This window comes from Lasiosphaeria miniovina (genome assembly GCF_030549165.1).
Source record: "Lasiosphaeria miniovina strain SMH2392-1A chromosome Unknown B0T26scaffold_2, whole genome shotgun sequence".
In the NCBI taxonomy this organism is placed as follows: Eukaryota; Fungi; Ascomycota; class Sordariomycetes; order Sordariales; family Lasiosphaeriaceae; genus Lasiosphaeria; species Lasiosphaeria miniovina.
Window position 1 is genome coordinate 2,600,484 of NW_026848221.1, and position 23,380 is coordinate 2,623,863.

The following is a 23,380-nucleotide window of genomic DNA, read 5'->3' on the forward strand; positions in this document are numbered from 1 at the left end:
AGCTGACGTTTTGGTGAATCAGGTTGGGAGGAGGGAGGTACGGATACTCCGTATCATAGAACTGAAAGCGCCTTCTCGAAAACTCTTGGGACTGGCCACATCAAACTGGATGGTGCTGTACCGTATCTTCATCCGGTGCTATCTGGTACTGTCTGATTCCAATTGAGTACAAACTAAACTCATTCGGTCCTCCGAGCAGGCTCTGGTCCGCCAAACCTGTCGAGCTCTCCACTAGTGTATGCGTGGTGTGAGAATTCCTCGGGGCGGTCCGCACGGGGATGCGAGCTTCATCTCCTGAGCACTAGGTAACCCGGTTGGCACTCAAGACCAAATGGGAACTTGGCGGATGAACATCCTCTGGCAGTGGTGGGGGCTTTCAGGCCCCTTTCCAGGCGTCCTCGGGGTCTGATGAAATATGGGTACCCGCCGTGAGGAGACCGGGCAGATCTCTCTGCCCAATCTCAAGCGTGATTGGACAATAACGCCTAAAAATCATTGCTCGACCCTGCGTGAAAGTGGATGCAAATTCATGAAGCAGCTGCGAGTGGAATGATGAATGGGGCCTTGCCCGTTGGGCCCTGACTCCTGTTCTGGGGTCCCTAGTAGACAGAGCGTCCAGAGGGTTCCACCGTGCTGGCCTCGACTTTGCTGGCGAGCTCTCGTGGAGATGTCAGCTTCCTCGGGCGTGGCAGGAGCGTCCCTTCAATTCTCCCGTCGAGTAATTATCAACCATCTACGGCCCGCCCCCCTACATCCATACCCGGACGCAGAAGGGAAAAAAGAAAGCCTCTCCCTTCGATAACAGTTGTGTCCTCCATTGAATTATTCTTCATTGACGATCCCAAGTCTTCTGTCTGGCCCATCTCTGGCGACGCCTGTTTTGTACTTCCACTCGGTTGGGGGTCGCCAACTTGTTTCTGTTTCAACAACACCAGAAATCTGTCCGAATCGGAACCACCGCCGCTGCCACCACGTTGCGCCAAAGTCCACGATGCCGTTTCTGCGATGCCGGACCATGAGCCGACAATAACCCTTCCGCCTCCATGTCAGAGCGCCCCGTTGTTTCGTGGGAGGGAGGGATGGAAGGATGCGGGCGGGAGTGGGTTGACGGTGAAGGTGCTATCGGTTCCATCTATTGGAGTGGTGCACAAAGAAAGCCCTCGTCGACATGGCCTGCCGAAGCCAATCAGCCTCGTCTTGTCACCTCGGGCCAGAGGAATGTCTGCCGACCGCGACGAATACTTGATCGATTTGGCCCGCTGCCTCTCCTAGTTCTCGAGGATATTCTACCGCCAGCGTGAAGGTTCCGTCCACTCTCGAAGCACCGACATTGTCTTTCATCCCGTCTCTCCAGCCTTCTCCAGGTCCCCCTACCCGGCAAAATAGTCATACTTCTTGCCATATACGCAGCCTCCAACAACATATAGGACCCCTAGGACATTGCCAAGATGACGGACAACAAGAATGTCGCCCTCATCCAGGGAACACCTGTGTCACTGGCCTCAAAGACGGCGTGGCTCGACTCTTATCCCATGGCCTGGACACCGAAGGCCGCTCTTGACACTGAGGAATTACCCTCCCCCATCCAATATGTGGTTGAGATTGGCGACAAGGGAGTTGCCGAGGTTGAGGCTGGCCTCGAAGCCTACACGAGTAAGTCATACCAAAAGTCGTTTAAACCTTGGCTGACACCGGTTGTTATAGAACTCGGGCTCAATCAGGACTCTGTTAATCCCGACACCTTCCCCCTTCCAACACTCGAGGCTCAGCTGGAGCAGGCCTGCCACGACATCCACCAAGGCCCTGGATTTGCCATCATCCGGGGCCTAGACCCCAACAGTTACACGGCCGAAGAAAACGTTACGATCTTCTTGGCGGTTGCAAGTCACATTGCAGACATGAGAGGAGTTCAAGATAAGCGAGGGAATATGATCAGTAAGGGCAATGTCCAGCACGGATGCTCGTTTTCGTCATTTCCTGACAGTTGTGATTTAGCCCATGTCACCGACGCAGCGACATGGACAACTCCCCATGAACTCCGACACGGAATCCACACGACAACTGGTTTGGTAAGCCCAAAATCTTTCGTTAACCACCTCCATAGGTAGGAATTAAATTTGCTAATGAGTTCAGGCCTGGCACACGGACATGTCAGTCAACATCTTGGGCCTTCATGTGAGGGCCATGGCCGAAAGTGGTGGTGATACCTTCGTAGCATCGGCTTCGACCATCTTCAAGGAACTTGAGTCGTCATACCCACAATCTCTCAAGGCGCTGCAACAATCTGATTGGCCGATTCAGATGTACGTCAATCCTCCGTTGCGGTCAAGATCGGATGGTTCTGCATCATATTTGGTCACCACCTAAAGAGAGGCTCTGTATAACTGACACTCTTTATTTTAGATCTGGGTCGCCGCCACGCTATATCCTTGCACCCCTCCTGCAGGTGTACAATGGTGCTGTTGTGGTCAGCGTCGATCCCGGCCGACTGGGACTTCATCCTGTCACTGCCGAGGCCGGGCTGGGTTCGTTCATCCCGGACCTGACATTGTCCCAGCGCAAGGCACTGTCGATTCTCTCCGAACTGGCTTCGAAACATCGTCTACGTCTCGACACAAAGCCTGGAGATATGGTCTTTATTAACAACCTTGGACTTCTCCACGCCCGCGACGCTTATGTCGACCATAAGACTGGACCTCGACGCCATCTTGTCCGCCTGTGGCTTTGCAATTCGAAGCTGGCTTGGGATTTGCCGGAATCGATGCGAGCTCCCTGGGATGCTGCGTTCGGTGATATAGAGTTCCCAGGCGATATTGAGAGAAAATACCCGGCCTTTCCAGCTCGAAAATACAAACAACCAAGGTATACTGCTGGATCAGCTGCATTTATCATCGATGACGACGACGACGTGAATAGTAACAACACCTAGCCGCCAGCCGCCCTGTTTACTTCCTATACTAGCCACTAACGGGGAGACATAACGGGGAGACATGGAGACAAATACCTAGGTTTGTTTCTTGGCTAGCTCATCAAGTGGTCCGTGCGCGAATATTTCTCTCGTAAGTTCTCATGATATGACGATATGATGATATAACGATCTCTAGCTCCCGCCCCTTTTGTTGTTATGGACTCGGCCAATGTTGGCCGGCATCATTGGAACCCGAAGTTTCTTCACGACACAGACTTGAGGTTGTAGCGACGAGGCAGATTGTCAGTTTTCGGGGTCGACATTATTCATGCGCAAATGGGTGTATAAGCAATTTGATTCTTGTCGAGCTTTTCTATGCTGCCTTTATTTTGTCTACTGGCCTTTTCCAAATTGTCACTGCAAATTTCCTGTGTATCTGGGACGTACCAGATTGCAAAACTCCCCTAGTACTCAAGAGCCAAATCCGTTGAGTTAGTTTGAAATTCCTACAGGCCTGTGGCTCAGTGCGGAGAATGGCTCGAAAGAGTCCTCTTTTGCCATTTTTAGCTCGGCTCTCAGCTATCAGAGAACCCTGCTCTTGCTCTACAAGTCTTTCTTGTTAGACATTACCTCCATGTCACGGTTTCTGAGATAACTAGTTTCCATTTCCAGCACCCTCTCCCATCCTGTGCGGGATTATTCCGCTGCACTCGTGTCCCAGCTACTGAGGATCTTGAATCAGGGTTTTGCCAATAACCACATGCGACATGATGGCAGAGAGGAGATTGGCCCCCAACCTAAAGGATCTGAGTAGCCACCTGCGCGCTACGGCCTGCGGTATTTCCTTTTCTGCGGAGCGAGACCGGAGACGTCTTTGACAGATGGTGTCCCGCATCCGTCACCCATTCGGAATTTCTCTCTGGTGGTCGCATGCATTGAAATAGTGGGAGATCGTCTGCCTAGTTGCGTTGCTGCATCATATCAGATAACAAGACAATTGCGAGCTGCTGTAGCTAGCCTCACTTTTGGCCAGTAGCACTAGGGGATTTGAAACAACCCCCCACGGCTTCGAGGAATACCCCCTGAACAGGTTGTAAGTCAAGAAATGCAGTGCTCATTTCTAAGTTTTCTGGGTTCAGAGGCCAATTTCGGCACGATTTCTTCCAGGTCGATGGCTAAGCGTATCTAGGGGTACTGGGAGCTGCGGCTGTTGAAAGTCTAGGGGGACGATCATCTGATGTGTCTGACTCCCAAGCCAAAGTGTGAGGGTATATCGCGCCAACCGCGTCAGGAAAGCCGCTGGCACCGAACCAGGCTGGGGGGTATTGATTTTCGAGCGGATTCCATATGTCATCGGATCAGCTGCTAGGCTCGCGATTCGTCATTGAAAGGGGGCCCAGACGTCTTTTATCGGCGCCCCAGCCCTTTGACATTCTGCCGAGCTGGAGAAGACCACCATCAAGACCACCCCATGCTGAAAGTAAACGAATTAGGTGTGGCATACTATGCTGCGACCCCGTGGGGTTGGTAGCAATAAAGTACCTCCCACGTCGCTGACATCCTCATCAGAGCAAGGCATGGCGCCGGCCAATATTTGTCAAGGGCTGCCTGGACTAATGCACGATAAAGTTCAAACGCTAATATCTTTGCAAAAGCTCCGGTAGGCTTTAATCAGATGTCGACATCGATGATTTCCGCACCGCCTTACTCAGATGCAATGGAACGCTCACGCATAATCTCGACTGGGGTAGCCCAATCTATGGCTCTGCGTGAAGCATGAACCAGTTTACGGCAGATCGTATTCGACTTTTACTGGTGTGATTGACGGGTCACACCCAGGCAAGGCCAGCCTCGTCGGCGGTGAATTGGAGGTTTATCTCGTCGATGGCACCAGACACTGGCAATTCTGTCACCTCGAAAGCACGCATCCTGTTCCAACAGCGATAGGATAGGCCCGCGATGTTGGGCTCCAGTCTGTCTCGCACGCGCTCTCATTCCCGCTGGTTTTTTTTTTCGGTGCCTTGTTTCTTCTCTCTCTGTCTCCCGCCCGGCTTTTCCGAGCAATGCTTTGCTGGATATTCTGCATCATTACGAGCAATCAAACCAGCTACTCAAAAGCTCAAAGAGACACAACCCCTGGGGGTTTCTCTTGGCCATCAGCAAAGCTATCACAAGAATCTGGAGAACATATTATTAGTACTACTACCCCCACACTGCCCGACCTAAGTCTTCCCTCCATGATCCCACGTCCCGCGGCCGGCTCGGCCAGTTCGTGGGTACTCGGGCTGCAGCTACCCGCCCATCATCTCTCCACATCAATGCTACGGTCTCACGGGAGAGGTTAGGGTCCCGGATTATGAGAATTAATTTCGGACGTCATACTCCTCGACGCCTGTCTCGGCTTCACTTGGACTAGTATGCAGACACGCTGAGCCTGTCGGTGTCTGCACCTCTCTATGAGAGAGATTCCTATCTAGCTCAAGCCCTGAAGCAGAGGCCAACCGAGCGACCAATCATAGTCGATATTCCTCTCGATGTGGGGTGGTGGTGGTGCCAGATTTGACATGACAGCTGATCTTACGGTTCCAGGGAAAATAGGACTAGGGGGTCTCACAACAGAGGTGGTGAAACCCGAGAAAAAGCAAAGAAAGGTACCGAAGTGAAATTCGCGGATGTAGTGCGAGAGTCGCTTCTGAAGAAAGAGGGGAAAAAAAAGAAAAACGAACATATGAAGCCAAAGCGGTAGGGTAGGGTCTGTGCTTTTTTGTGCTGAGGAACCAAGAGCGATGGGTGAGGTGTGGGTTTCCAAAGTTCTGTCCCACAGTTCCATGCGGGTTCAAGTGGGAATACGGTGTCAGACAAAGCGGGGATCAGGCGGCAAACGGATAATATCGTGAAGTCAACCTTGGTCACCCTTAACATTAATACACGCCCATTGCTCATCCGTCTTAACTTGCTCCAAAGTGGCGGAAGGAGAGCTGAGGGTCCCCTTTTTTTTTTTTTTTCTTTCCTTTCTTTCTTTTTTCTCTTGGCACGAACACGTTTGCAGTTGCCGAGGATTTGGACATGCCGAGATCATTCACATGCAGGGCGGCATGCTTTGCAACCGATGAGTAGTTCTTACCGGGACGAAAAAACGACAAAAAACGAGAGATAAACACCTTATGTATTTCTAGGCCGCCTCTGACCTAGCGGTGTGTATTACAAACTCACCAGTGACCAGCCCAATAGCTGCGTCTCCGGGACCGAGCCCGGCCGCCGCTAGGGCGCTTGGCACCTCAAGTTTGCTTCTCTCATTTGCAGCTCCCAAGATCCGGCCAACAGATCACATTCACAACTGCAAAAGGAGCTTACTGCTCGGATGCCCACCAACCAGAACTTAATCTGAGGGGTGATAGCCGATGCAAGCGTTTCCCGAAAGGAGGGAGGTGCATGAGATTCCTGGTGGCTAGCCCACACTTTGGCACACACAGTGTGCAACCAATCTCGACCATGATGGGACGGGGAAAGGACCTCGCGGATCCCAAACGCAAAATGACAAGAGTGGAAATTTCCATTACCCGCTCGAGTCTCGTCGATACCAAGCTTGTCCAGCGTTATGTAATGTACGGAGTACCTATCTACGTTAATTACCTAAACGCCGACACAGTGACACATTGTCTCAATGTCTGAGGTGACGTACCAAAACATACAGACACACCGCACGCACAAACCACACACATACATAGTACATTGTCTCGCAGTACACTCCAAGGCGACCCGCCCGTCAAGGAAACACGGCTTCCCGGTCACCTTTGGCCTCGTTGGATGTATCAATGCTCGCCCAACGGGTAGTTGAACTTGAGCAGGCCGTTCAGGCCGCCCACCCAGGAATCGTCGTCCTCGGCAGTTCCATCAGAGTCCCCCGCTCGCGATGACGCGCGGATAACGCAGGGAACACCGCCTCTCCAGCCGTCTGCCGTCCTCTCGAGCCTCTCCCCCTCGACTCTGACCTCCATGCCAATCGTCACACCCACCCGCCTCTTCCCGTCGATGCTGACGGGCAGCTCCCTCCCGCGGTTCCTCTTGCTCAGCCGGAGAACCACCTTGGTGTGGAGCGGGAGCACTAGCGGCCGGAAACTCAGGCTGCGCGGGCTTATGGGCGTGATTAGGATGGACTTGACTAATGGATGGACGATGGAGCCACCCGCGCTGAGACTATAGGCCGTCGATCCCGTGGGGGTGCTGATTAGAATGCCGTCGGCAACCGCCTCTGTCAAGTGATGCCCGTTGACGTAGATGTCGAGTATTGCCAGGTGGGGATGAATGCCGCGGTCGATGGATATCTCGTTGATGGCATGGAGAGAGGGCGGGATCCGCCCGTTGTCCACACCGCTGACGGCCGAGCGAAGTGGCGGCGTCAAGTCCCCAGCGTCACTGCCCGAGGAGAACGGTGGCGCGCCAAGGTCGGGCTCCGAAACCGAGGTGGGGTTCAGCTGCTCGTTGATGTTTCTGCCCTCGCTATCGTATATGCCGACGCGTAGCCTGTTCCTCAACAGAATCTTGGACGTTCGGTTGAGCCCCATGCACTTCCCATTCCCTCGAACACTGTCCCAAGACGGAGAAGGTAATGGCGGCGCCGCAACGGCCATACCATTGTCGCCTTGACCTCCCGACTCCCGCGGCTGGCGATTTGTGGCGGCTGCCGCGGCGGCCCGGGTATGGGGAGAGACCAGGTCCTCGACGGGGACGGGACAGCCGCTCATGTAGCACTCCCTGAACGCACGCTTATACTCTTCGAACTTCCATTCGCCCAGAAACCCCAAGGTGCCCATGCTAAAGGACAGGATCGGGGGCATGCTGTTGTGTGTCGAGAAGAGGCTCGCCGCGCGCAGGATCGTGCCGTCCCCGCCCATGGTCGTGATGAGGTCGATCTTTCGAGCGAACCTCTCGGTGGAGACGCCGGGGTCTGCCGTGTAGATGGGGAACGGCAGGGCTTCGTGGATGTTCCTCGCGACGTGGCTCTCGAAGACGAGGTGCAGGCCCGGGTAGTTCCCGTGGACGTGCTTGGCGAACTCGATGGCCGACAGCGTCACCTTTGGTGCGTGCAGCTTCGGCATGAGCAGGATCGTGCGCGGCGGCTGTGGCCAGTGCAGCGCGAGCAGCGACGATGTCGCCGTCTGCTGGTAGTGCGGGACGATGCGGTCGGGCAGCATCGACACGTCGAGGATCTGTCGGCGCGGCGCCGAGACCGAGAAGCACCGAGCTCCCCTTGGTCCTGCCCCTGCAATTGCGACCGTTCCTACTCCTCCTCTGCTGTGCCAGTTAGGCATGGCGCGCGCCCTGCTGCTTAACCTCAAGGCCATTCCGGCGAGGGCGACGGGAAAAAAATGGCAATTTCAAGCCAAAAGATTCGTCCTCGGCATGCCGACATGGTCGACAATGGCTTCAAGGACGATGTTGTTCTCCCTTGCTTTCGACTTTGCGCAGGCAAGCTAGTGCTGGGCCTCGGGTGCTCGTTATGAGCCGTTTCCAGAGCACACCAAACACTCAAGAAAACATCACCGTGCAACTGTTTCGAAGAGCTTGTTGCCGGAAGCTGCCCCTAGCAGAGATCTTTAGAGTAGGTTTTCGCTGTCGATGCGATATCGATGCTGATGGTAGCCACCTAGGAGAGGCGCCAATCGCAGGCGGCTTAGGTAATTGGTTTCCCACGCGGCCGCCGCCGCTGGCCGCCGTTGTGGCCCCACGTGACGATTACCCAAGGGGGCTGAGCTAAGCTTCCCAGGGTGCACGAGTACCCCGCTCAGGGACCGAAGCTTCCGTAGAGCTGAAGCCTAGAACATTGGCGGGGGAGCAGTAGAAAGAGCACCCGCCATGGCTCTTTGCGGCCAGTGACGATGGCGAGGAGGAAGTTCTTGTCCGCCTTGTTGCATTTTTCGAATCACCCAAGAACCGCACACGTTTGGCATCTGTAAGCGGGTCTTGAATCGTGACTGTGGATAGTCCGCGGATTGTTGGCCCTTTTCTGGGCCCCCGTCAGACAGCAATGAGCTGGCCAACAGCTGTGCCACTCAAGTAGGAAAGCATCGCGCCGCCCTGCAAACTCCCGCCCAGCCTCGCCAGCCCTGCGGTTCCTGGACGTCGCTGCCTGCACGCGACCAAGTCTGCCCTGCCTTGCCTGTTCTGCCGCCGTTTCCTTTCCGTCGACGTCGACGTGGCTCCCACCTACCTCACCTCGAGCATTTCAATTTCGTGCACACTAGTATTATCGCCGTCTCCCGTCTTCCGCGTCCGAAACCATCGCCGTTGTCGAATCGTGCCAAATCGTCTCTCCACAATGTCCACCGATCTCCGTCAGCGCGTGGCGCTCAAGGCGGCGGTCGACCCTCCCGCACCCGAAGTGCTCGCCGGAGCGTCTCTTCAGAGCCCGACCACAGCCGCCCGCGACCCCCACCCGTCCGGTAAAGGAGAGAACAGCCGTCTGACCCAGGTGTTCCGAGGCCTGTCGTTCGCAGTATACTTTTTAACATGCTGCATTGCGTATGGAACCCCTGCTCTCGTTCCTCTGCGTCCTAGCTGATAGTTGCCGTGACCAGAATCCACACCACCCAGCTTATCGGCGCACCGCTGTACTGGATTAACCATGACCTCTACTACGCCTACATGTCTCTTACAAAACAGTCGTTCGGAGTAACGATCACAACCATGACAAAGTGGTGGGGACCGACAACTATACGGATCAGCGGGGATGCCTCAGTCGCGGGCCAGATTCGGAAGACAAAGGACGGGCTGGTCGAGTTTACGTTTCCGGAGCGCATGATCATGATTGCGAATCACCAGGTACGTCTGGGAGGCCTTCCCCTTGGCGGGTGAGAGTCGAGCTTACAATATATGCAGATATATACAGATTGGTTATACCTGTGGTGGGTTGGCTACGCCAACACGCCAGGGATGCATGGGTATCTGTACATCATCCTGAAGGAATCGCTAAAATACATCCCTATTATGGGGGCCGGAATGATGTTCTACGGGTTCATCTTCATGTCCAGAAAGATGGCCGTCGACCAGCCCCGGATGGCACACCGCCTGAGCAAGCTCAAGATGCAAAATACAACGCCAGAGGGACAGAAATATCTCAACCCCATGTGGTTGCTCCTGTTCCCAGAAGGCACAAACGCTTCCCAAAATGGGCGGAACAAGTCTGCAAAGTGGGCCGAGAAGATCGGGGTCAAGGATCCAGAGCACCTTCTGCTGCCACGAAGCACCGGTATCTACTTTTGCCTCACTGAGCTCAAGGGCACCGTCGATTGGGTTTACGACTGCACGGTGGCATATGAGGGCATCCCGTAAGTTGACGCCCCGTTTTTCACTGTACGGCAGGACTGCAGACTAACCATGTTTACGCCGGTAGTCGGGGCGAGTTTGGGGAGGACTACTTCACTCTCTCTGGTACCTACTTCCGTGGCCAGCCGCCAAAGTCGGTCAACTTTTACTGGCGGCGGTTCCGGGTAGCGGACATACCCCTGGAGACGCAGGAGCAGTTCGACCTATGGCTCCGGGATCGGTGGTACGAGAAGGATGCTCTTATGGAGCAGTACCTCTCTACCGGCCGCTTCCCCCCGAGCCCTTCGGACACCGTCACCAAGGACCGCCAGGGGTTCATCGAGACCGAGGTGCGCACCCGGCATCGGTTCGAGTTTCTCCAGGTCTTTGCAGTGCTTGGCATGGTCGGGCTTCTCTTCAACATCGCGTCAAAGACATGGACCCGGCTCTTCCAGGCTTTGCACTGAGCTATGCATCAAGCGGAGACTTTGGACAATGCCCTCCGTACCGTTCGGCTGATGTTTCCATCTCGGCGGATGTAATATAGAGTCGTATGAGAAACGACAATTCGGATCATGACGAACACGAGTGGCGGCTGGATATGGTATTTTGGATTTGCTTTCTATGTCGATCTGGACGGGATTGGTGGATACGAGCAGCGGTCGGGGGGGGAAGATTTGAACAGGGGCTCCCCAAACTGTTATCGAAGCATCTGGAACTAGATTCCAATATGGTTTTTTTTTTTTTTTTTTTACATTTGAGCTGTTGGAAACTGCGACTTGCTTGCATAAGATACCTCTCAGCCTGGCGTTTGTTTGCAGCGTGGGCGGCCTTGGGACGAGATACTCTAGAAGGGAACTTGGTGGCGTTTAGGTTTCTTATTTATATACCTCCCTCCTTTCATCGACAGCGTTTTAACATTCCTATCCTTCTATGAAGTTTTCCAACACGGAGTTCGGTGAGCACCACGATAGCGCATGTCGTTTCCACCCATGAGGTTACGCTGGCGGGACCCCGAATTGGACGAGTTCCCAGCGCGTTTCCCCGGAAGCGTCTGACGAGCCCTGGGCGAACACCATGGAGACGAAGTTGCATGTGGCATCCGACACGTACGGATCGATATCGGAGCCAGGGGCATTCGGCACCCCGTAATGGACAAACAAGCTCCCGCATGGTTGCGATACCCGCAATCGACGTTGTGGGCAGATGACCTCGTGCGTTGCCGCGGGGACCAATCGGGCGTTGGCAAATTCCTGAACTAACACCAAACAAGGTCCCAAGGGCCAATTCGATGCCTGGCCAGCCTGCAATCCATCACCCCGGTTTAACTACGACAGTTCTTTGCTTTCGGGCTTAACGGTTTTTCTTTTCCAGAATTCGGGGGAAAAGTAGGCGAAGTCTTTTTTGCACAGGGCAGGGCCCAGGGCCTTGGCTGAAGCTGCCCCAGCACCCCGCCAGTTCAGTTTCGCGGAGTCACTCGCCATCTCCTGGATCTTGGTTGCTTTGGACTGTAACCATTTGGCAAAACCCTGGCACGCAGGAGCTGAGTAGCACGGGAATGGCAACTGGAATTAAAACATGAGTGAACGAGGATCAGCCTCAGACCTCAAGTGCAGGTACAATACATACAATGCAACAAAAACTACAAGTCGCCAGTAGGCACGGGTTAATTACTAGGAATATGCCATTACGCAATGGTGGAGTATGTGGCTTGAAGCGTCCACGGGTTTCCTCTTCTAGGCGTGGGAATCATGGCCGTTGTCGTAATTAATTACCTAGGGGCAGGTCTAGTGCGGCCTTGATGTCATCGGCGCCGGACCTGGTATGCAGTTATGGAATTTAGACGGACGGGTTGCGCTACCAGGGCAGTGTGCCCAACCAAGGCAGGCGCTTCTCGACTTTCAGAACTTGTACCGGGCAACCGGGGTCACCTCTTGCCAGTGCTGCAACTGACCATCTTGAGCCCTTCCGTTGACATACGACATTGACGATGGGCTCTTGGCCTCGGACGAGCAAGCCGACGGTTGCTGGAGGACCCACTAGTCGACGCCCTGCCATTGACCTAAGCTCACCAGCAGCCAGTCTTCAGGGGTTGCGGGCCGTCATCGGAAGCCTCCGTCCATGGGGTATATCATCAAAACGGATTAGCTTTGACCACACCCGGTGTCGATGGCCGTCCGTGAAGCTCTGTTCCTGGCACTGTAGCGCGGCCGCGCCCGCCGGCTGACCGGGGAAGGAGCTAGGGAGGACGAGGAGGGAGGATCCAGTTCGAGTTGCGCAACCGAGCCGTTTGTTACAACTGCCACGTCAAACCTTAAAAAGAGCGCGAGGCAAACATGCTTGACACCATTTTATGACCGTTTTCACTTTATTTTTGGAGGCACCTGCCAGAGTTGAGCCCCTCTTTAGGTTTTGTTGAGCTCTTCCCCTCACTGCCCCTTTTCCTGAACATCATCTCCCCATTCTCAGCTTCGTTACTGTCCTGTCCTTTGGAAGGACGCCAGAAAACTGTACCTACGTATTAGCACAAAGCAGGCAGTTGATTCGGAAGTACGAAACACACCATCACCCAGCCGAGTACATTTCAATGTCGGCAAAGACAGCCACGGACCGAGGGGCAGAGGAGAAAACCTTAGCTAGTGTCGATGCATGTATCAGTGCCAGCGAGGACACTTCGGTGCAAGACGGCGACTCGGGCATAGCGATCGCCCTGTCCGTTGTCCGCGCCGACGGCAACCCCGACGCCCCTGAAAATGTCACGTACGCCATCCTCACCTTCGAGCCCAACGACCCCGGCGACCCGCACAACTGGTCAAAGGCAGGTGATCTCCGTGTTTAGCGTAACTCCCTTGCGCGCACAAATCATTCTCGAGACTGGAACACGGCGGCGTGTCTCTGTGCCTAGTTTATGCCTGTCATCTATCTTCCTCTAGACTAGGGCTGACCGGCCGTCATGTGACGTGCGAAAACAGGGCAAGAAGCTGCGGATAGTGCTCACGGGGATCCTCATGTGCATCAACAGCAGCATGGGGTCGATTCTCACGACCAACATCTTCCCGCAGCTGCAGCACACGTTCGGCGTGCCGGGCGGGCCGCAGGCGGTGCTGCCGGCATCGCTGTACCTGGTCGGCTTCATGTTCGGGCCGCTCATCTTCGCACCCCTGAGTGAGGGCTACGGCCGCAAGCCCGTGCTGGTGAGCGGGTTCGCCCTGTTCGGGGTGGCGACTCTGGGCGCGGTGCTGGCGCGCAACTGGGCCGTCTTCCTCTTCTTCCGCTTCCTATGCGGCACGTTCGGGTCGCCGCCGCTGAGCGTCGTCGGCGGCGTCATCGCCGACGTCTTCTGCAACGAGGTCACGAGGGGCAGGGTCATCATGGCGTGGTCGGCCGCCACCTTTGCAGGGCCGCTGCTTGCGCCCGTGCTGACGGGATTCGTTAGTCCCGCCCTGGGGTGGCGCTGGACGTTCTGGCGAGTATTGTCTTCATTCCTGTCTTGTTTTCTTTTCATGGCACATTGCGCTATTTCCTCCCTTGCTAATGCTTCAACGTCTCAAGGATCGCGCTGATTATGGTGTCTGTTTCTTTCATTCCCGTGATTGCGCTGCCTGAAACGTTTGCTACAAAGATCCTGCGCACAAGGGCAGCCAAGCTAAACAAGAAGTTCAAGGGGAGAAACTTCACCGCCGCCGGCGATGTGCGGAAGGGCAGTCTGTGGGCATCTCTTGTAAGAAGCCAGGCTATCCATCTGTCTAATTAGCCAAGCCACACTGAGCTCTTTGTTCTGTGCCTCCGCTGCTAGTCGCCCGTGTTTGGTCAGCGATCGCTTCAAGTGTGCCGAGAATCGCTAACCATGTCATTCTGCTTGCTAACCGTTGATTTGGGCAGAAAACAACACTCTCGAGGCCTTTGCGCCTGCTTTTCAGCGAGATGCTGTTGGCTTTGGCTTGTGTTTACATGGCATTTACATACGCCGTGTTTTACATGTACGTCCTGCTTTCGTGGATTCAAACTCTCGGTCGATACTCACCCAATATAGCTAACTTCACATAGGATGGTGCAGATATTCGGCACCATTTTTCAGGGCGTCTACAAGTTCAGTCTTGGCATAGCGGGAGTTGCTTTCTCCATCAGTAAGTCTTCGCGGACTCTGGTGGCGTGACGCTTTTACGATGCAATTTCTGGCTGACGCGTCTGTCCAGTGGCTATCGGCACCGTTTCTGGATGCTTGTTTTCTCTTTGGTATGATAATATCGGCCCGCGCCTGGGTGCCAAGCACCCCGACAAGAGAGCTGAGTATCTCCGCCTCCCGCTGGCGTGCGTTGGCGGCCCGATATTTGTTATCTCGCTGGTCTGGCTCGGCTGGACTGCGACGGCCTCGGTGCATTGGTTTGTGCCGCTGTCGGCTCTCATCCCATATGGTTTCGCTTATCAGGTGATCTTTGTGGCGATGATAAACGTGAGAACCCGTGCTGCCTAGTCAACAGCTGTGCAGATAGACCAATGTGCAAGTGCTGACTCGACCTGGTAATTCTCAGTATATCACCGATGCCTATGACATCTACGCCGCGTCGGCGCTCGCAGCCTGCGGAACCACGCGGAGCATTGCGGGCGCCCTCATCCCGCTCTGCGTTGACAAGATGCTCAGCTCGCTCGGGATTGCCTGGTCCTGCACGCTTCTGGCGCTCATCAGCGCGGTGCTGGGCTTCGTGCCGTTTGCCTTCATCATGTACGGCGACAAGATCCGGGCCGCGAGCCGGTTTAGCGCCACGCTCAAACCACAGACTGACTCTCCGGATGGCGGTAGCCTGGCGAGAGCCAGGAGTCTGACAACCGTGTAAGGTTACGTAGTGGTTTCGTGCTTTTGGTTTGTCTGTCGTTTTTTTTTTTGGATCTCTCTCGAATTATCAAAATAATTAGGCTGTTGATATGATGGTGGTAACAAGACATACATGTGGTGGAATGCTCTCTCCCTTTGAAAAAGAAAAATTCAATGATTTGTTGGAAGAAGTGGAAAAGAAAAGGGGGGAACAGGGGCAAAATAACAATGGGTCATTTAGTGAACCTCAATCTCTAATAGCCTCTTTAAGCAGTCTACGCTGTCTCATGCTCCTGTAACTGGATGCGATTGTCACATCCCGAGGCTCGTCAATCTGAAGCTAATCACCTTTGCGCTGTCAGGGCACCATTCTGAGACGCCTACCATGACGGTGCGGTGCCTTTAATATCCATCAGGCCTTGTTACATCACTCCAAACGGACGTTGGTAGGACCACCCTAAAAGTCTTTAAGCTTCGGAAGGCAATTTGACACTCTGGTTGTGTTGGCATTTGAGCTTCATTCTCCACCACAATCTGCACCAGTACACTCCTGGAGTGCGGGTCTGCCTTTTACTTCAATAGGTTGCCCTCCTCCCCGTCCTCGCTATTACCGCTCAGTGTTTCTCAAGGAAGTCTGTCCTTGGTCTGCAGCAGGTGAGTTGGTCAGGCGCTGGTGCCAGTGTCTCTCAGCGAAGGGTCCTCACGCACAGCTTCGTCCACCTGCCCCTTGCAGGCCATAACCATATCCACGTCGACAGCATATTCCGCCATGGGCACGTCAAGAGCATTCTCCAGGCGCAGGTATATCTCTACATCGCTGTAGACAAAGCATGTTAACTTCGGCCCGGCCAAGGTAAATTCGGCAAAGGGCTCGAAAGGTACCTCAACTTACTGTTGCGTGACAAAGGTAATGGCATGCCTCGAATCATCATCACCGTCGAGACCTAATGCGTTGCTGACGCATCGCCGCGTGTATGCCTCGGCGGTCACGCTCCATGTAAGGCTAAAGTGGATGATGCGGTCGACCCGAGGGATGGGATCACAGAGGATAGCGGCGACGTCCGTCGCCACAATGGCATGGCACTCCTTGAAATTGAGCTTATTGAAAGCAACTACTCGCGACTGTCGAGAAAGGTCGTTTTGGAGCGACACGGTGCCGATATTGAGAGTGTTGAGCAGACGAGTGATGCGGTGCGTCTCGGAAACGGATCGCGTGAAGATAGCTGTGGTCTAGCCGGCCCTCTGCGTCTCGCTGCAGAGGTGGACGAGGTAGGCGTCCTTGAGTCGTCGATCTTTTACGGAGATGTAGTAATCGCCCTCTATGGTGGGAATAATGGATTGGGGGTGCTTGATGAGTTCGGTGCGTGGAACCGTGTAAAGCATGGCGCGGTCGACCTCGTGACAGAGGAAATATTGTGGGTATTCAACAAGGGATAGGGTGTGTTGTTCTATCATAAATTTTGTTCGTCTGGAACTGTAAAAATCAGGCTAGAGCTACATAATAATGGAAGTTTAAAAGAGAACCCGCGTCATTCTAGAAGACCTGGCTTTGGCGTGGTCTTGACGGGCTCAATGTAGATCGAGATCGTATGAAGAAGCAGTAAGGTTAGTACCCGATTCTCGCGGATATATTCATCCAAGAAAGAAAGTTCAAAGAAAAGTGGAAAGAAAAGTGGAAAGAAAAGTGGGAAGAAAAGGAAGCTAGGTACCGTACCGGAGTACTTCGCGATACTCTTGCTCGGCGACTTCCTGATATGCGCCATTTTAGTTGGTACAAGTACCCTGAATTCCATTAGCTACCGGTAAAGACAGGCTAGTTCATTTTCAGGGCTATACAGGCTACGGCGACTTCACTACTATAAGGACCACACGACTATAAGGACCGCACCATAAGGACTACACCACCATAAGGCAAAAAAGGACCACAGGGACCACAGGGACCACAGGGATCACAATGACCATAGGGAACATAGGGACTCCGGTAACGACCGATGAACATGACGGCGACGACGAAAGGATTGTAAGAAGAACCGTGTTGAAGAAGGACCGTATTGAGGAAGGAAAGAAGAGAAGCCCAAGGAAAGGCATTAGTTCGGGCGGGCCGGGGCTAGTCCCGAGTCTCAACGTCGTAGATTTTTATCACATGCTTTTCACCTACCTACCTACCTTACCGGCTTGAACCAAAGAAAATTCCCAGTTAGAAGCCCTGAGCGGCCACACCCTCTACTTGGCCATGGCGCCTACTGGTGATAAATACACACCCAAGTAAAGAGGGACGGAAAACAGTTAACGTAACCGAGCTTACATGCCAAACCAAAGGCGCCCTTAGAGTCACCGCCAATATTGTGTTGTTTCAGCTCATAGTTATAATACTAACTCTGGATAACGTGCTACCGGAGTCTAGCTATCATAACAGTATTTTGATCTTGATCTTGAAAAAGCCAACATCCTGCTCTGACCAAAATGAGATGTTACCCAGTTGCCATACAGCGTGCGGGTATACTGTGCAGGATGCACGTCAGGCCGTAAGTTCCTCTTCAGAACGTGAGGGGTGATGGAGATCGGGGAGCTCTGGTGGCCTGGAAGGGAAGTTCACGGCCGTCCCGCCTGCAGCTCAGGGGCGCAGGAGACAAGCATCTCGACTCCGTCGTGACACCACACTCCTCGTCAACACCCTCAATCCAATGCAATAAAGCCGAGGTATTTAAACCCGATGGCATGTCGGTCGTGGTGCTCTGTTGCCTCTATCGCGAATGCCATCGCTCGTCGCTATTTCTCATCACTGTACTGCCATAGACGGACACAAGAGAAAGGAAAATCACTCTCGAGCCTGATGGCAGCGGGCTGTCGAGTCCAAAGTCCAACCCACCCCAACTTAGTGTCACCTGCAGGGGAGATGATCAGCAGAACCAAACATGGCGCCGTCCAGGGTTCCCCACAATCCCACGATGCAGCGAGTGCACGCTCATCACGGAGGCACGAATCCGTGGAACTGGGACTGGACACTGACGCTTGGCAGCTCCGTTGCCGGTGCCTTGCCATGTCGACCAACCTATAGTCAACGCTGCCAGCAAGCGGCTAGCCTGGGTGGCATTGGCCTGCAATTTGTCCCTTCCTGGGAGTGGTGGTTTCAGACGTCAGATCGTTAGCTACGACCTTGATTACATCAAGGAATGTTGCAATGCTGCCCGCTTGGCGGCTAGCTGCTTGGACCGCACGCACCTGTTCTAGTCTAGAGGCTCGTTGGAGACGAAACGAACAAGATCAAGGCCTAGACTTACAGACTACTAATTAGGGGCTGGGCGCTGGTAAATACCACCCCCCTCACCCAGTCATGCAAAAAAAGCAGCAGACACAGACAGACGGAGTCAATCGACTGACGGCCCTCGTGGAATTCCCAAATCGCATAGGAGAATGCTTTCGTGGTTCCGTCGTTGCATGAGGGCGCATTGACAAAAGGCCGGCTACAGTTGTATTTGGCGGCGTCTCACGGCCGGGGAATTTCCGCTCAGGTGTCCGCGCCGCGTGCTTTTTCGACTCCATGATTCTGAAACGTGTGAAAAGATCGCCAGCCCAGCCGGTTTCCCATGGGGTCTGGGGGTGTAGCAATGCACGCGTCCTTAATGCCATGGCATGCAACCATGGTAAAACAGGCAAACCCAAAATGGAAAGCAGCAGCAGCACAAGGCAAGAAAAGGAGCGCGAGTTTCCCAAAACAATCCCAATCTAGACTTCAACTCGTTAGCGCTTCGCGGGAAGCTCTCCTTAGCTCCGGAACTATTTGCTCTTTACCCCTCTCCGCCCTGGCTAGCCTCTTGATACTCGTGATCGCCCACGAGCGGCGGTCCCGAGGCATTCGGGACAGGGAAACGGGAGGAGCAGCAGTGGTAGCCGAGTCGAATAAAACCCGATAGATAGCGATCTGAGCTTCCATTCCCTCCGTCCCCGTGTTCTCGAAGCCTCTCCTTCTCTGGCCTTCTGGTTTTTGTTGGAGAATATAAAACGACCACGGTGCTTCTCAACCAGGGGTTGTGAGAACCCCCCCCCCCCAACCCACACTCGCCGTATTAAACAGCAATGGCGCGGAGAATATTAGCCAGCCTGGCCATGCTGTCGGGCTTGCTGGCCAGCTCGGGTGGGAGCAGAGCGTGGGCGCAGGCGACATCGCCGTCGCCGCCTGCAGGCCAAGGGTTGCACTCGCTGTTCGTGGCATCGGGGAAGCTGTTCTTCGGCACGGCCACCGACACCAACAACATCAACGACGTCCCGTACCAGGCCATCGCCACCAACCAGAGCGAGTTCGGCATGATCGTGCCTGAGAACTCGCAGAAGTGGGAGGTTGTGCAGCCCACGTTGAGGCAGTTCGTCTACAACAACTCGGACGTCGTCGCTTCGCGGGCCAAGGCCAATCGACAACTGTTCCGCTGCCACACACTAACCTGGCATTCGCAACTGCCGCAGTTTAGTAAGCCGCTGTCCAATACCTCCAGCTCTGGTGTCTGTAAATACCAGCCCGTGATCAAAGAGATGCTGACCACGGAAAGTCTCCACAACGAGCTGGACACGGGCTACATTGACGGCAGCCATCCAAGCGCACATCGCCAACGTGGTGGGCCACTTCAAGGGGCAGTGCTACAGCTGGGACGTGGTGAACGAAGCGTTGGCGGACAATGGCACGTTCCGCAACGACGTGTTCCTGCAGACGCTGGGGACCGACTACCTGGGAATCTCGTTCACGGCGGCGGCGGCGGCGGACCCCGACAGCAAGCTGTACTACAACGACTTCAACCTCGAGACGATCAAGGCCAAGGCGGACGGAGCCGTGGCCATTGTCAAGATTCTGCAGAGTGCAAACGTGCGCATCGATGGCGTGGGCTTCCAGGCGCACTTCAATGTCGGGCAGACGCCCAACAAGACGTCGCTCGTCGCCACCATGGAGCGCTTCACGTCGCTAGGGCTCGATGTGACGCTTTCGGAGCTCGACATTGCCCACACCAAACTGCCGGCGACGCCGAGCGCGCTCGAGCAGCAATCGCGCGACTACGTGTCGGCCGTCGACGCCTGCTTGGCCGTGCCCAAGTGCCTAGGCATCACCGTCTGGCAGTTTACTGATAAATACAGTTGGATTCCGAGCACGTTTCCCGGCAAGGGCGACGCCTGTCTCTTCACGGCCAACTACACCAAGAAGCCTGCCTACTTCGCTGTGTCGAACCTCCTCGTCCAGGCGGCAGCCGCTCGAGTCCAGGCTGGGGGTACTTCGGCACCGGCATCGGCATCGCCGACAGTGGCAACGACATCTTCGCCGACATCATTTACGCAAGGCAGTGGTACTGCGGCGGCGTCGCCTTTGCCGACAAGTGGAGGACATTCATTGCTTGAGGCCATTACGGCCAAGGGACTCGGCAGCTTCTTGTTGCCGCTTGTTGGGGTAGTCTTTCTTGCCTTGTAAAATAAAACGCGGAGAATAGTACGGGCTCTTGTGTCCTGATCTTGTCGTGGAATCCTGTCGATGGCGTTTCGGGAGTCCGGAAAATGCGGTAATGAATGATACCTTGATAGAGAATGGCTTTGGGATGCTCTTGATTTGAGAATCACAGAAGTGCATAAGAAAAGTGCCTCGGGCCATTTTACATTGAAAGCGCATTTTTATTCATGGGGAACATTCTTTGCGTCGACGGAGATCAAAAGTGCACTGAACAGTAAAAAGTGCCGCTTGAAATTGAAAAAGGATAGCACTCTGTGATGTTTATTCCCTGCCGCCTCTCTCGGTCGTCATGCGAAATGCAAGATGCAAGGGGTATAAATATCAATCTGATGATGACGTTCAATGACACTTGATGAGCCGTCCTTATCCTGCTCCCAGATCCTGGTACGACATGGCCGAATGGGAGCGCAGCTCATGCAGGCAAGATGCCCTGTGGATAGTTGAACACGTCTCCGGGATCCACGGCCTTCTTGACTGCCTGTAGCTTCGGCAAATGGGTGCCCCAGTAGTTGGCTTGCGCCGTGATCTGGTCCATGTTGGGGTCTGGGTAGTTGATGTACTGGCCCCACGCCCTATTTCCCATGCCGTCCGTGATGTTGCGGATGAAGTTCTGCGTGGTTGCAAATCCGTCCGCCGGGTACGCAACATTCCTGTCGACCCGGTCGTAGAAGAGATACATGAGAAGATAATCGCGGTGGGCATACGATGTGGCGTCCACCTCCAGCTTCGTTACCGCAGACGTGCTCCCGCCGTGGAGGTCGATTTGCACGTACCAATCGCGCTTGTTCTTCTTCGCAACGTTGAACCAGTAGCCAACGAAGGACTTGAGCTGCGTATCGTTGAGCGCGTTGGTGTATAGACTGGACGAGTAGAAAGTCTCGTGCTTTCTCAGTGGTCAGTAAATGAGGACGAGTATCGGAAAATGAGCAAGTTGCCGACTTACAAAGTTGTACGGATGAGTCTGGTCAACGGTGACACCGTTGCCAAAGTGCTTGAGCTGATCCAGCCACCCGCCCTCCTGCACTAGTTGCATCGTGGCATTGATTTTCTTGACAAGTGGTGCCAGGGTGGCTGTCAAAGTCGCCGAATCACCGTAGTACAGCCCCTCGATGTTGATGAACCGTGGCGCAATGAAAAGACGCATGTTCAACTCGGGCGGCATACTCTGGGCAAAGTCCTGGACTGCTTGCATGCCGACCAGCGCTCTCTCCTGTGTCGGCCACTGCATAGCGCCGACGAAGAAGGTCAATTTCTGAGGGACCACAAACGTATGGAAACGGAATTGCGTCACGACACCCATCGACCCGCCGGCACCGCGAAGTGCCCAGAACAAATCCGGGTTTTCGGTCGCCGAGCAGTTCACGATGGTTGAATTGGCGAGAACAACCGTCGCCCCGACCATCCAGTCCACGGCCAGCCCCTTGGTATGCGAGCTGACGCCGTATCCTCCATGAAGTGCGTGTCCGCCAACACCCACGCTAACCTCGTGTCAGCTCGCTCCGCCAAAAATATTGAGTAACCACGTTGCAGACTCACCCTGGACATGTCCCGTGGCTAAAGGCTCTATTCCCTTGATTGTAAAGTTCCCATGCGACATGGCCTAGACGTGAGCCACCTTCGATCGTGGCGATGCCGGTTGTGTTGTCCAGAACGACCTTGTTCATCCGGTCCATCTCGATTGTCAAGTGCCCATCCTCGCCTCCCAGTCCAAAGGACCCGTAACTGTGCCCGCCGCACTTCGCATTAGCCTTGACACCGAGCTTGGCGGCACAAGCAACTGCATCTTGAACGTGTTTCGGTGTAGTGGGCACGGCAATCCCCACCGGGGTGAAGTTGAGTCGGAGGTTGTATGGAGCGACATCAAGCTTCCAGTCGTCAGTCCCAAGGGCATCTGTCGGCACGCCAGACTTTGACAGGCAGTCGGCAAGAGCGTCGGCTTTATCGAAGGGCGAAGCGTGGGCGGCAGGTGAGGCGCCCGCCAAGCCCAACAGGGCGAGAAGGGGGTACAGCGGCAGCATCCCGCAGTCGCGTCGCAACGTGATGCAGATAAGGTGTATGGCGACTGCTCGTGTTAATGGGTGCAAGGGGGTGCGGCCGCTGGTGGGATCTCCACGTTTCGCTTCCTCCGCCTTGGTTCAGATCGTGGAGAAGAAAATCTGGGGAAATAGGCACCGAGATATATTCGTTTCGTTTCGGGATCGGCCGGGGAAGAGGATCGGACACGCACTCGTGGTCCTCTTCACTGGACGCGCGGTAGAGACAGTGGAAATGGCGCCATTATCAGAGCTGGATCGTATGGCGATCTCACCACACTTAAAGCCCCGTGCTTGTCGATCCACTGTCAGAATTTTCTGGACAAGACATCGGATCAGTCGAGCGTTTTTGCCGACTGTTGTTTAATTAACTGGGCCGGTCCCTGCGGCCATAATGGTGAGTGACGGCCCAGCCCGGGAATCGTCCGCTTGGGATGCATGTAGCAGAGGAGGCTGAAGGGTGCCTAAGAGACATCGGAAGGTTAATATGGACGAGCGAGGTGATTTGCTGGCGCTGATAGAGGTACTACTAACGAGATTTGCCCTGCCAAGGATCACGAGGGATCTCGGGCGATCTTCCATGATAGCACCCGCTGCAGAGGGCTTGGGGGCTCCGAGTCAACGGCTCCTCGGGAGAGCTAAAGTGGACTTGGCTATCAATCCGCGGTCAAGTGGCGGCTCCGTCATGTCTGCCATGGCGGGCATAACCAGCCAGGTGGTACTGGGCCGACAAGCGAACGCCTCCTTGGGCAAGACGGAATGCGGCTAATCTGAAACGTGCGCGACGAGCTTCCGTCGCTTAGACTGGCGTGTTCCCTCTCTACTCGGATTGTTTG

General features: G+C 54.6%; 8 protein-coding genes across 8 annotated transcripts; 4 read left to right on the forward strand and 4 right to left on the reverse strand.

Moving 5' to 3' along the window:
• Window positions 1–1,532: 1,532 nt before the first annotated feature.
• Window positions 1,533–2,929, forward strand: B0T26DRAFT_639563 (uncharacterized protein; the record flags this gene model as incomplete). Its single annotated transcript, XM_060437147.1, has 5 exons — window positions 1,533–1,653; window positions 1,705–1,935; window positions 1,996–2,069; window positions 2,134–2,303; window positions 2,404–2,929. 5 exons carry the CDS (start codon window positions 1,533–1,535, stop codon window positions 2,927–2,929), a joined length of 1,122 nt encoding a protein of 373 aa, XP_060300347.1.
• Window positions 2,930–6,720: 3,791 nt separating this feature from the next.
• B0T26DRAFT_747808 (ATP-NAD kinase-domain-containing protein) lies at window positions 6,721–8,220 on the reverse strand (the record flags this gene model as incomplete). Its single annotated transcript, XM_060444884.1, has 1 exon — window positions 6,721–8,220. The coding sequence occupies one exon, from the start codon at window positions 8,218–8,220 to the stop codon at window positions 6,721–6,723; it is 1,500 nt and encodes a 499-aa protein (XP_060300348.1).
• Window positions 8,221–8,744: 524 nt separating this feature from the next.
• Window positions 8,745–10,966, forward strand: B0T26DRAFT_694757 (acyltransferase-domain-containing protein). Its single transcript, XM_060441254.1, has 4 exons — window positions 8,745–9,430; window positions 9,487–9,730; window positions 9,788–10,236; window positions 10,302–10,966. The coding sequence occupies exons 1-4, from the start codon at window positions 9,228–9,230 to the stop codon at window positions 10,678–10,680; spliced, it is 1,275 nt and encodes a 424-aa protein (XP_060300349.1). The 5' UTR covers window positions 8,745–9,227; the 3' UTR covers window positions 10,681–10,966.
• On the reverse strand, window positions 10,951–11,901 carry B0T26DRAFT_799498 (uncharacterized protein; the record flags this gene model as incomplete). Its single annotated transcript, XM_060446973.1, has 4 exons — window positions 10,951–11,541; window positions 11,572–11,742; window positions 11,843–11,855; window positions 11,888–11,901. The coding sequence occupies 4 exons, from the start codon at window positions 11,899–11,901 to the stop codon at window positions 11,212–11,214; spliced, it is 528 nt and encodes a 175-aa protein (XP_060300350.1). The 3' UTR covers window positions 10,951–11,211.
• Window positions 11,902–12,620: 719 nt separating this feature from the next.
• Window positions 12,621–15,238, forward strand: B0T26DRAFT_138185 (major facilitator superfamily domain-containing protein). The gene is made up of 7 exons (XM_060433386.1): window positions 12,621–13,031; window positions 13,186–13,679; window positions 13,766–13,934; window positions 14,096–14,193; window positions 14,261–14,340; window positions 14,410–14,666; window positions 14,746–15,238. The coding sequence occupies exons 1-7, from the start codon at window positions 12,801–12,803 to the stop codon at window positions 15,046–15,048; spliced, it is 1,632 nt and encodes a 543-aa protein (XP_060300351.1). The 5' UTR covers window positions 12,621–12,800; the 3' UTR covers window positions 15,049–15,238.
• Window positions 15,239–15,689: 451 nt separating this feature from the next.
• B0T26DRAFT_672151 (uncharacterized protein) lies at window positions 15,690–16,409 on the reverse strand (the record flags this gene model as incomplete). Its single annotated transcript, XM_060439415.1, has 3 exons — window positions 15,690–15,843; window positions 15,919–16,256; window positions 16,326–16,409. The coding sequence occupies 3 exons, from the start codon at window positions 16,407–16,409 to the stop codon at window positions 15,690–15,692; spliced, it is 576 nt and encodes a 191-aa protein (XP_060300352.1).
• Window positions 16,410–19,133: 2,724 nt separating this feature from the next.
• B0T26DRAFT_639416 (glycoside hydrolase superfamily) lies at window positions 19,134–20,475 on the forward strand (the record flags this gene model as incomplete). Its single annotated transcript, XM_060437133.1, has 2 exons — window positions 19,134–19,491; window positions 19,571–20,475. 2 exons carry the CDS (start codon window positions 19,134–19,136, stop codon window positions 20,473–20,475), a joined length of 1,263 nt encoding a protein of 420 aa, XP_060300353.1.
• A 448-nt stretch (window positions 20,476–20,923) lies between these two features.
• B0T26DRAFT_639723 (uncharacterized protein) lies at window positions 20,924–22,529 on the reverse strand (the record flags this gene model as incomplete). Its single annotated transcript, XM_060437159.1, has 3 exons — window positions 20,924–21,394; window positions 21,455–21,989; window positions 22,048–22,529. The coding sequence occupies 3 exons, from the start codon at window positions 22,527–22,529 to the stop codon at window positions 20,924–20,926; spliced, it is 1,488 nt and encodes a 495-aa protein (XP_060300354.1).
• Between the last annotated feature and the right edge of the window lie 851 nt (window positions 22,530–23,380).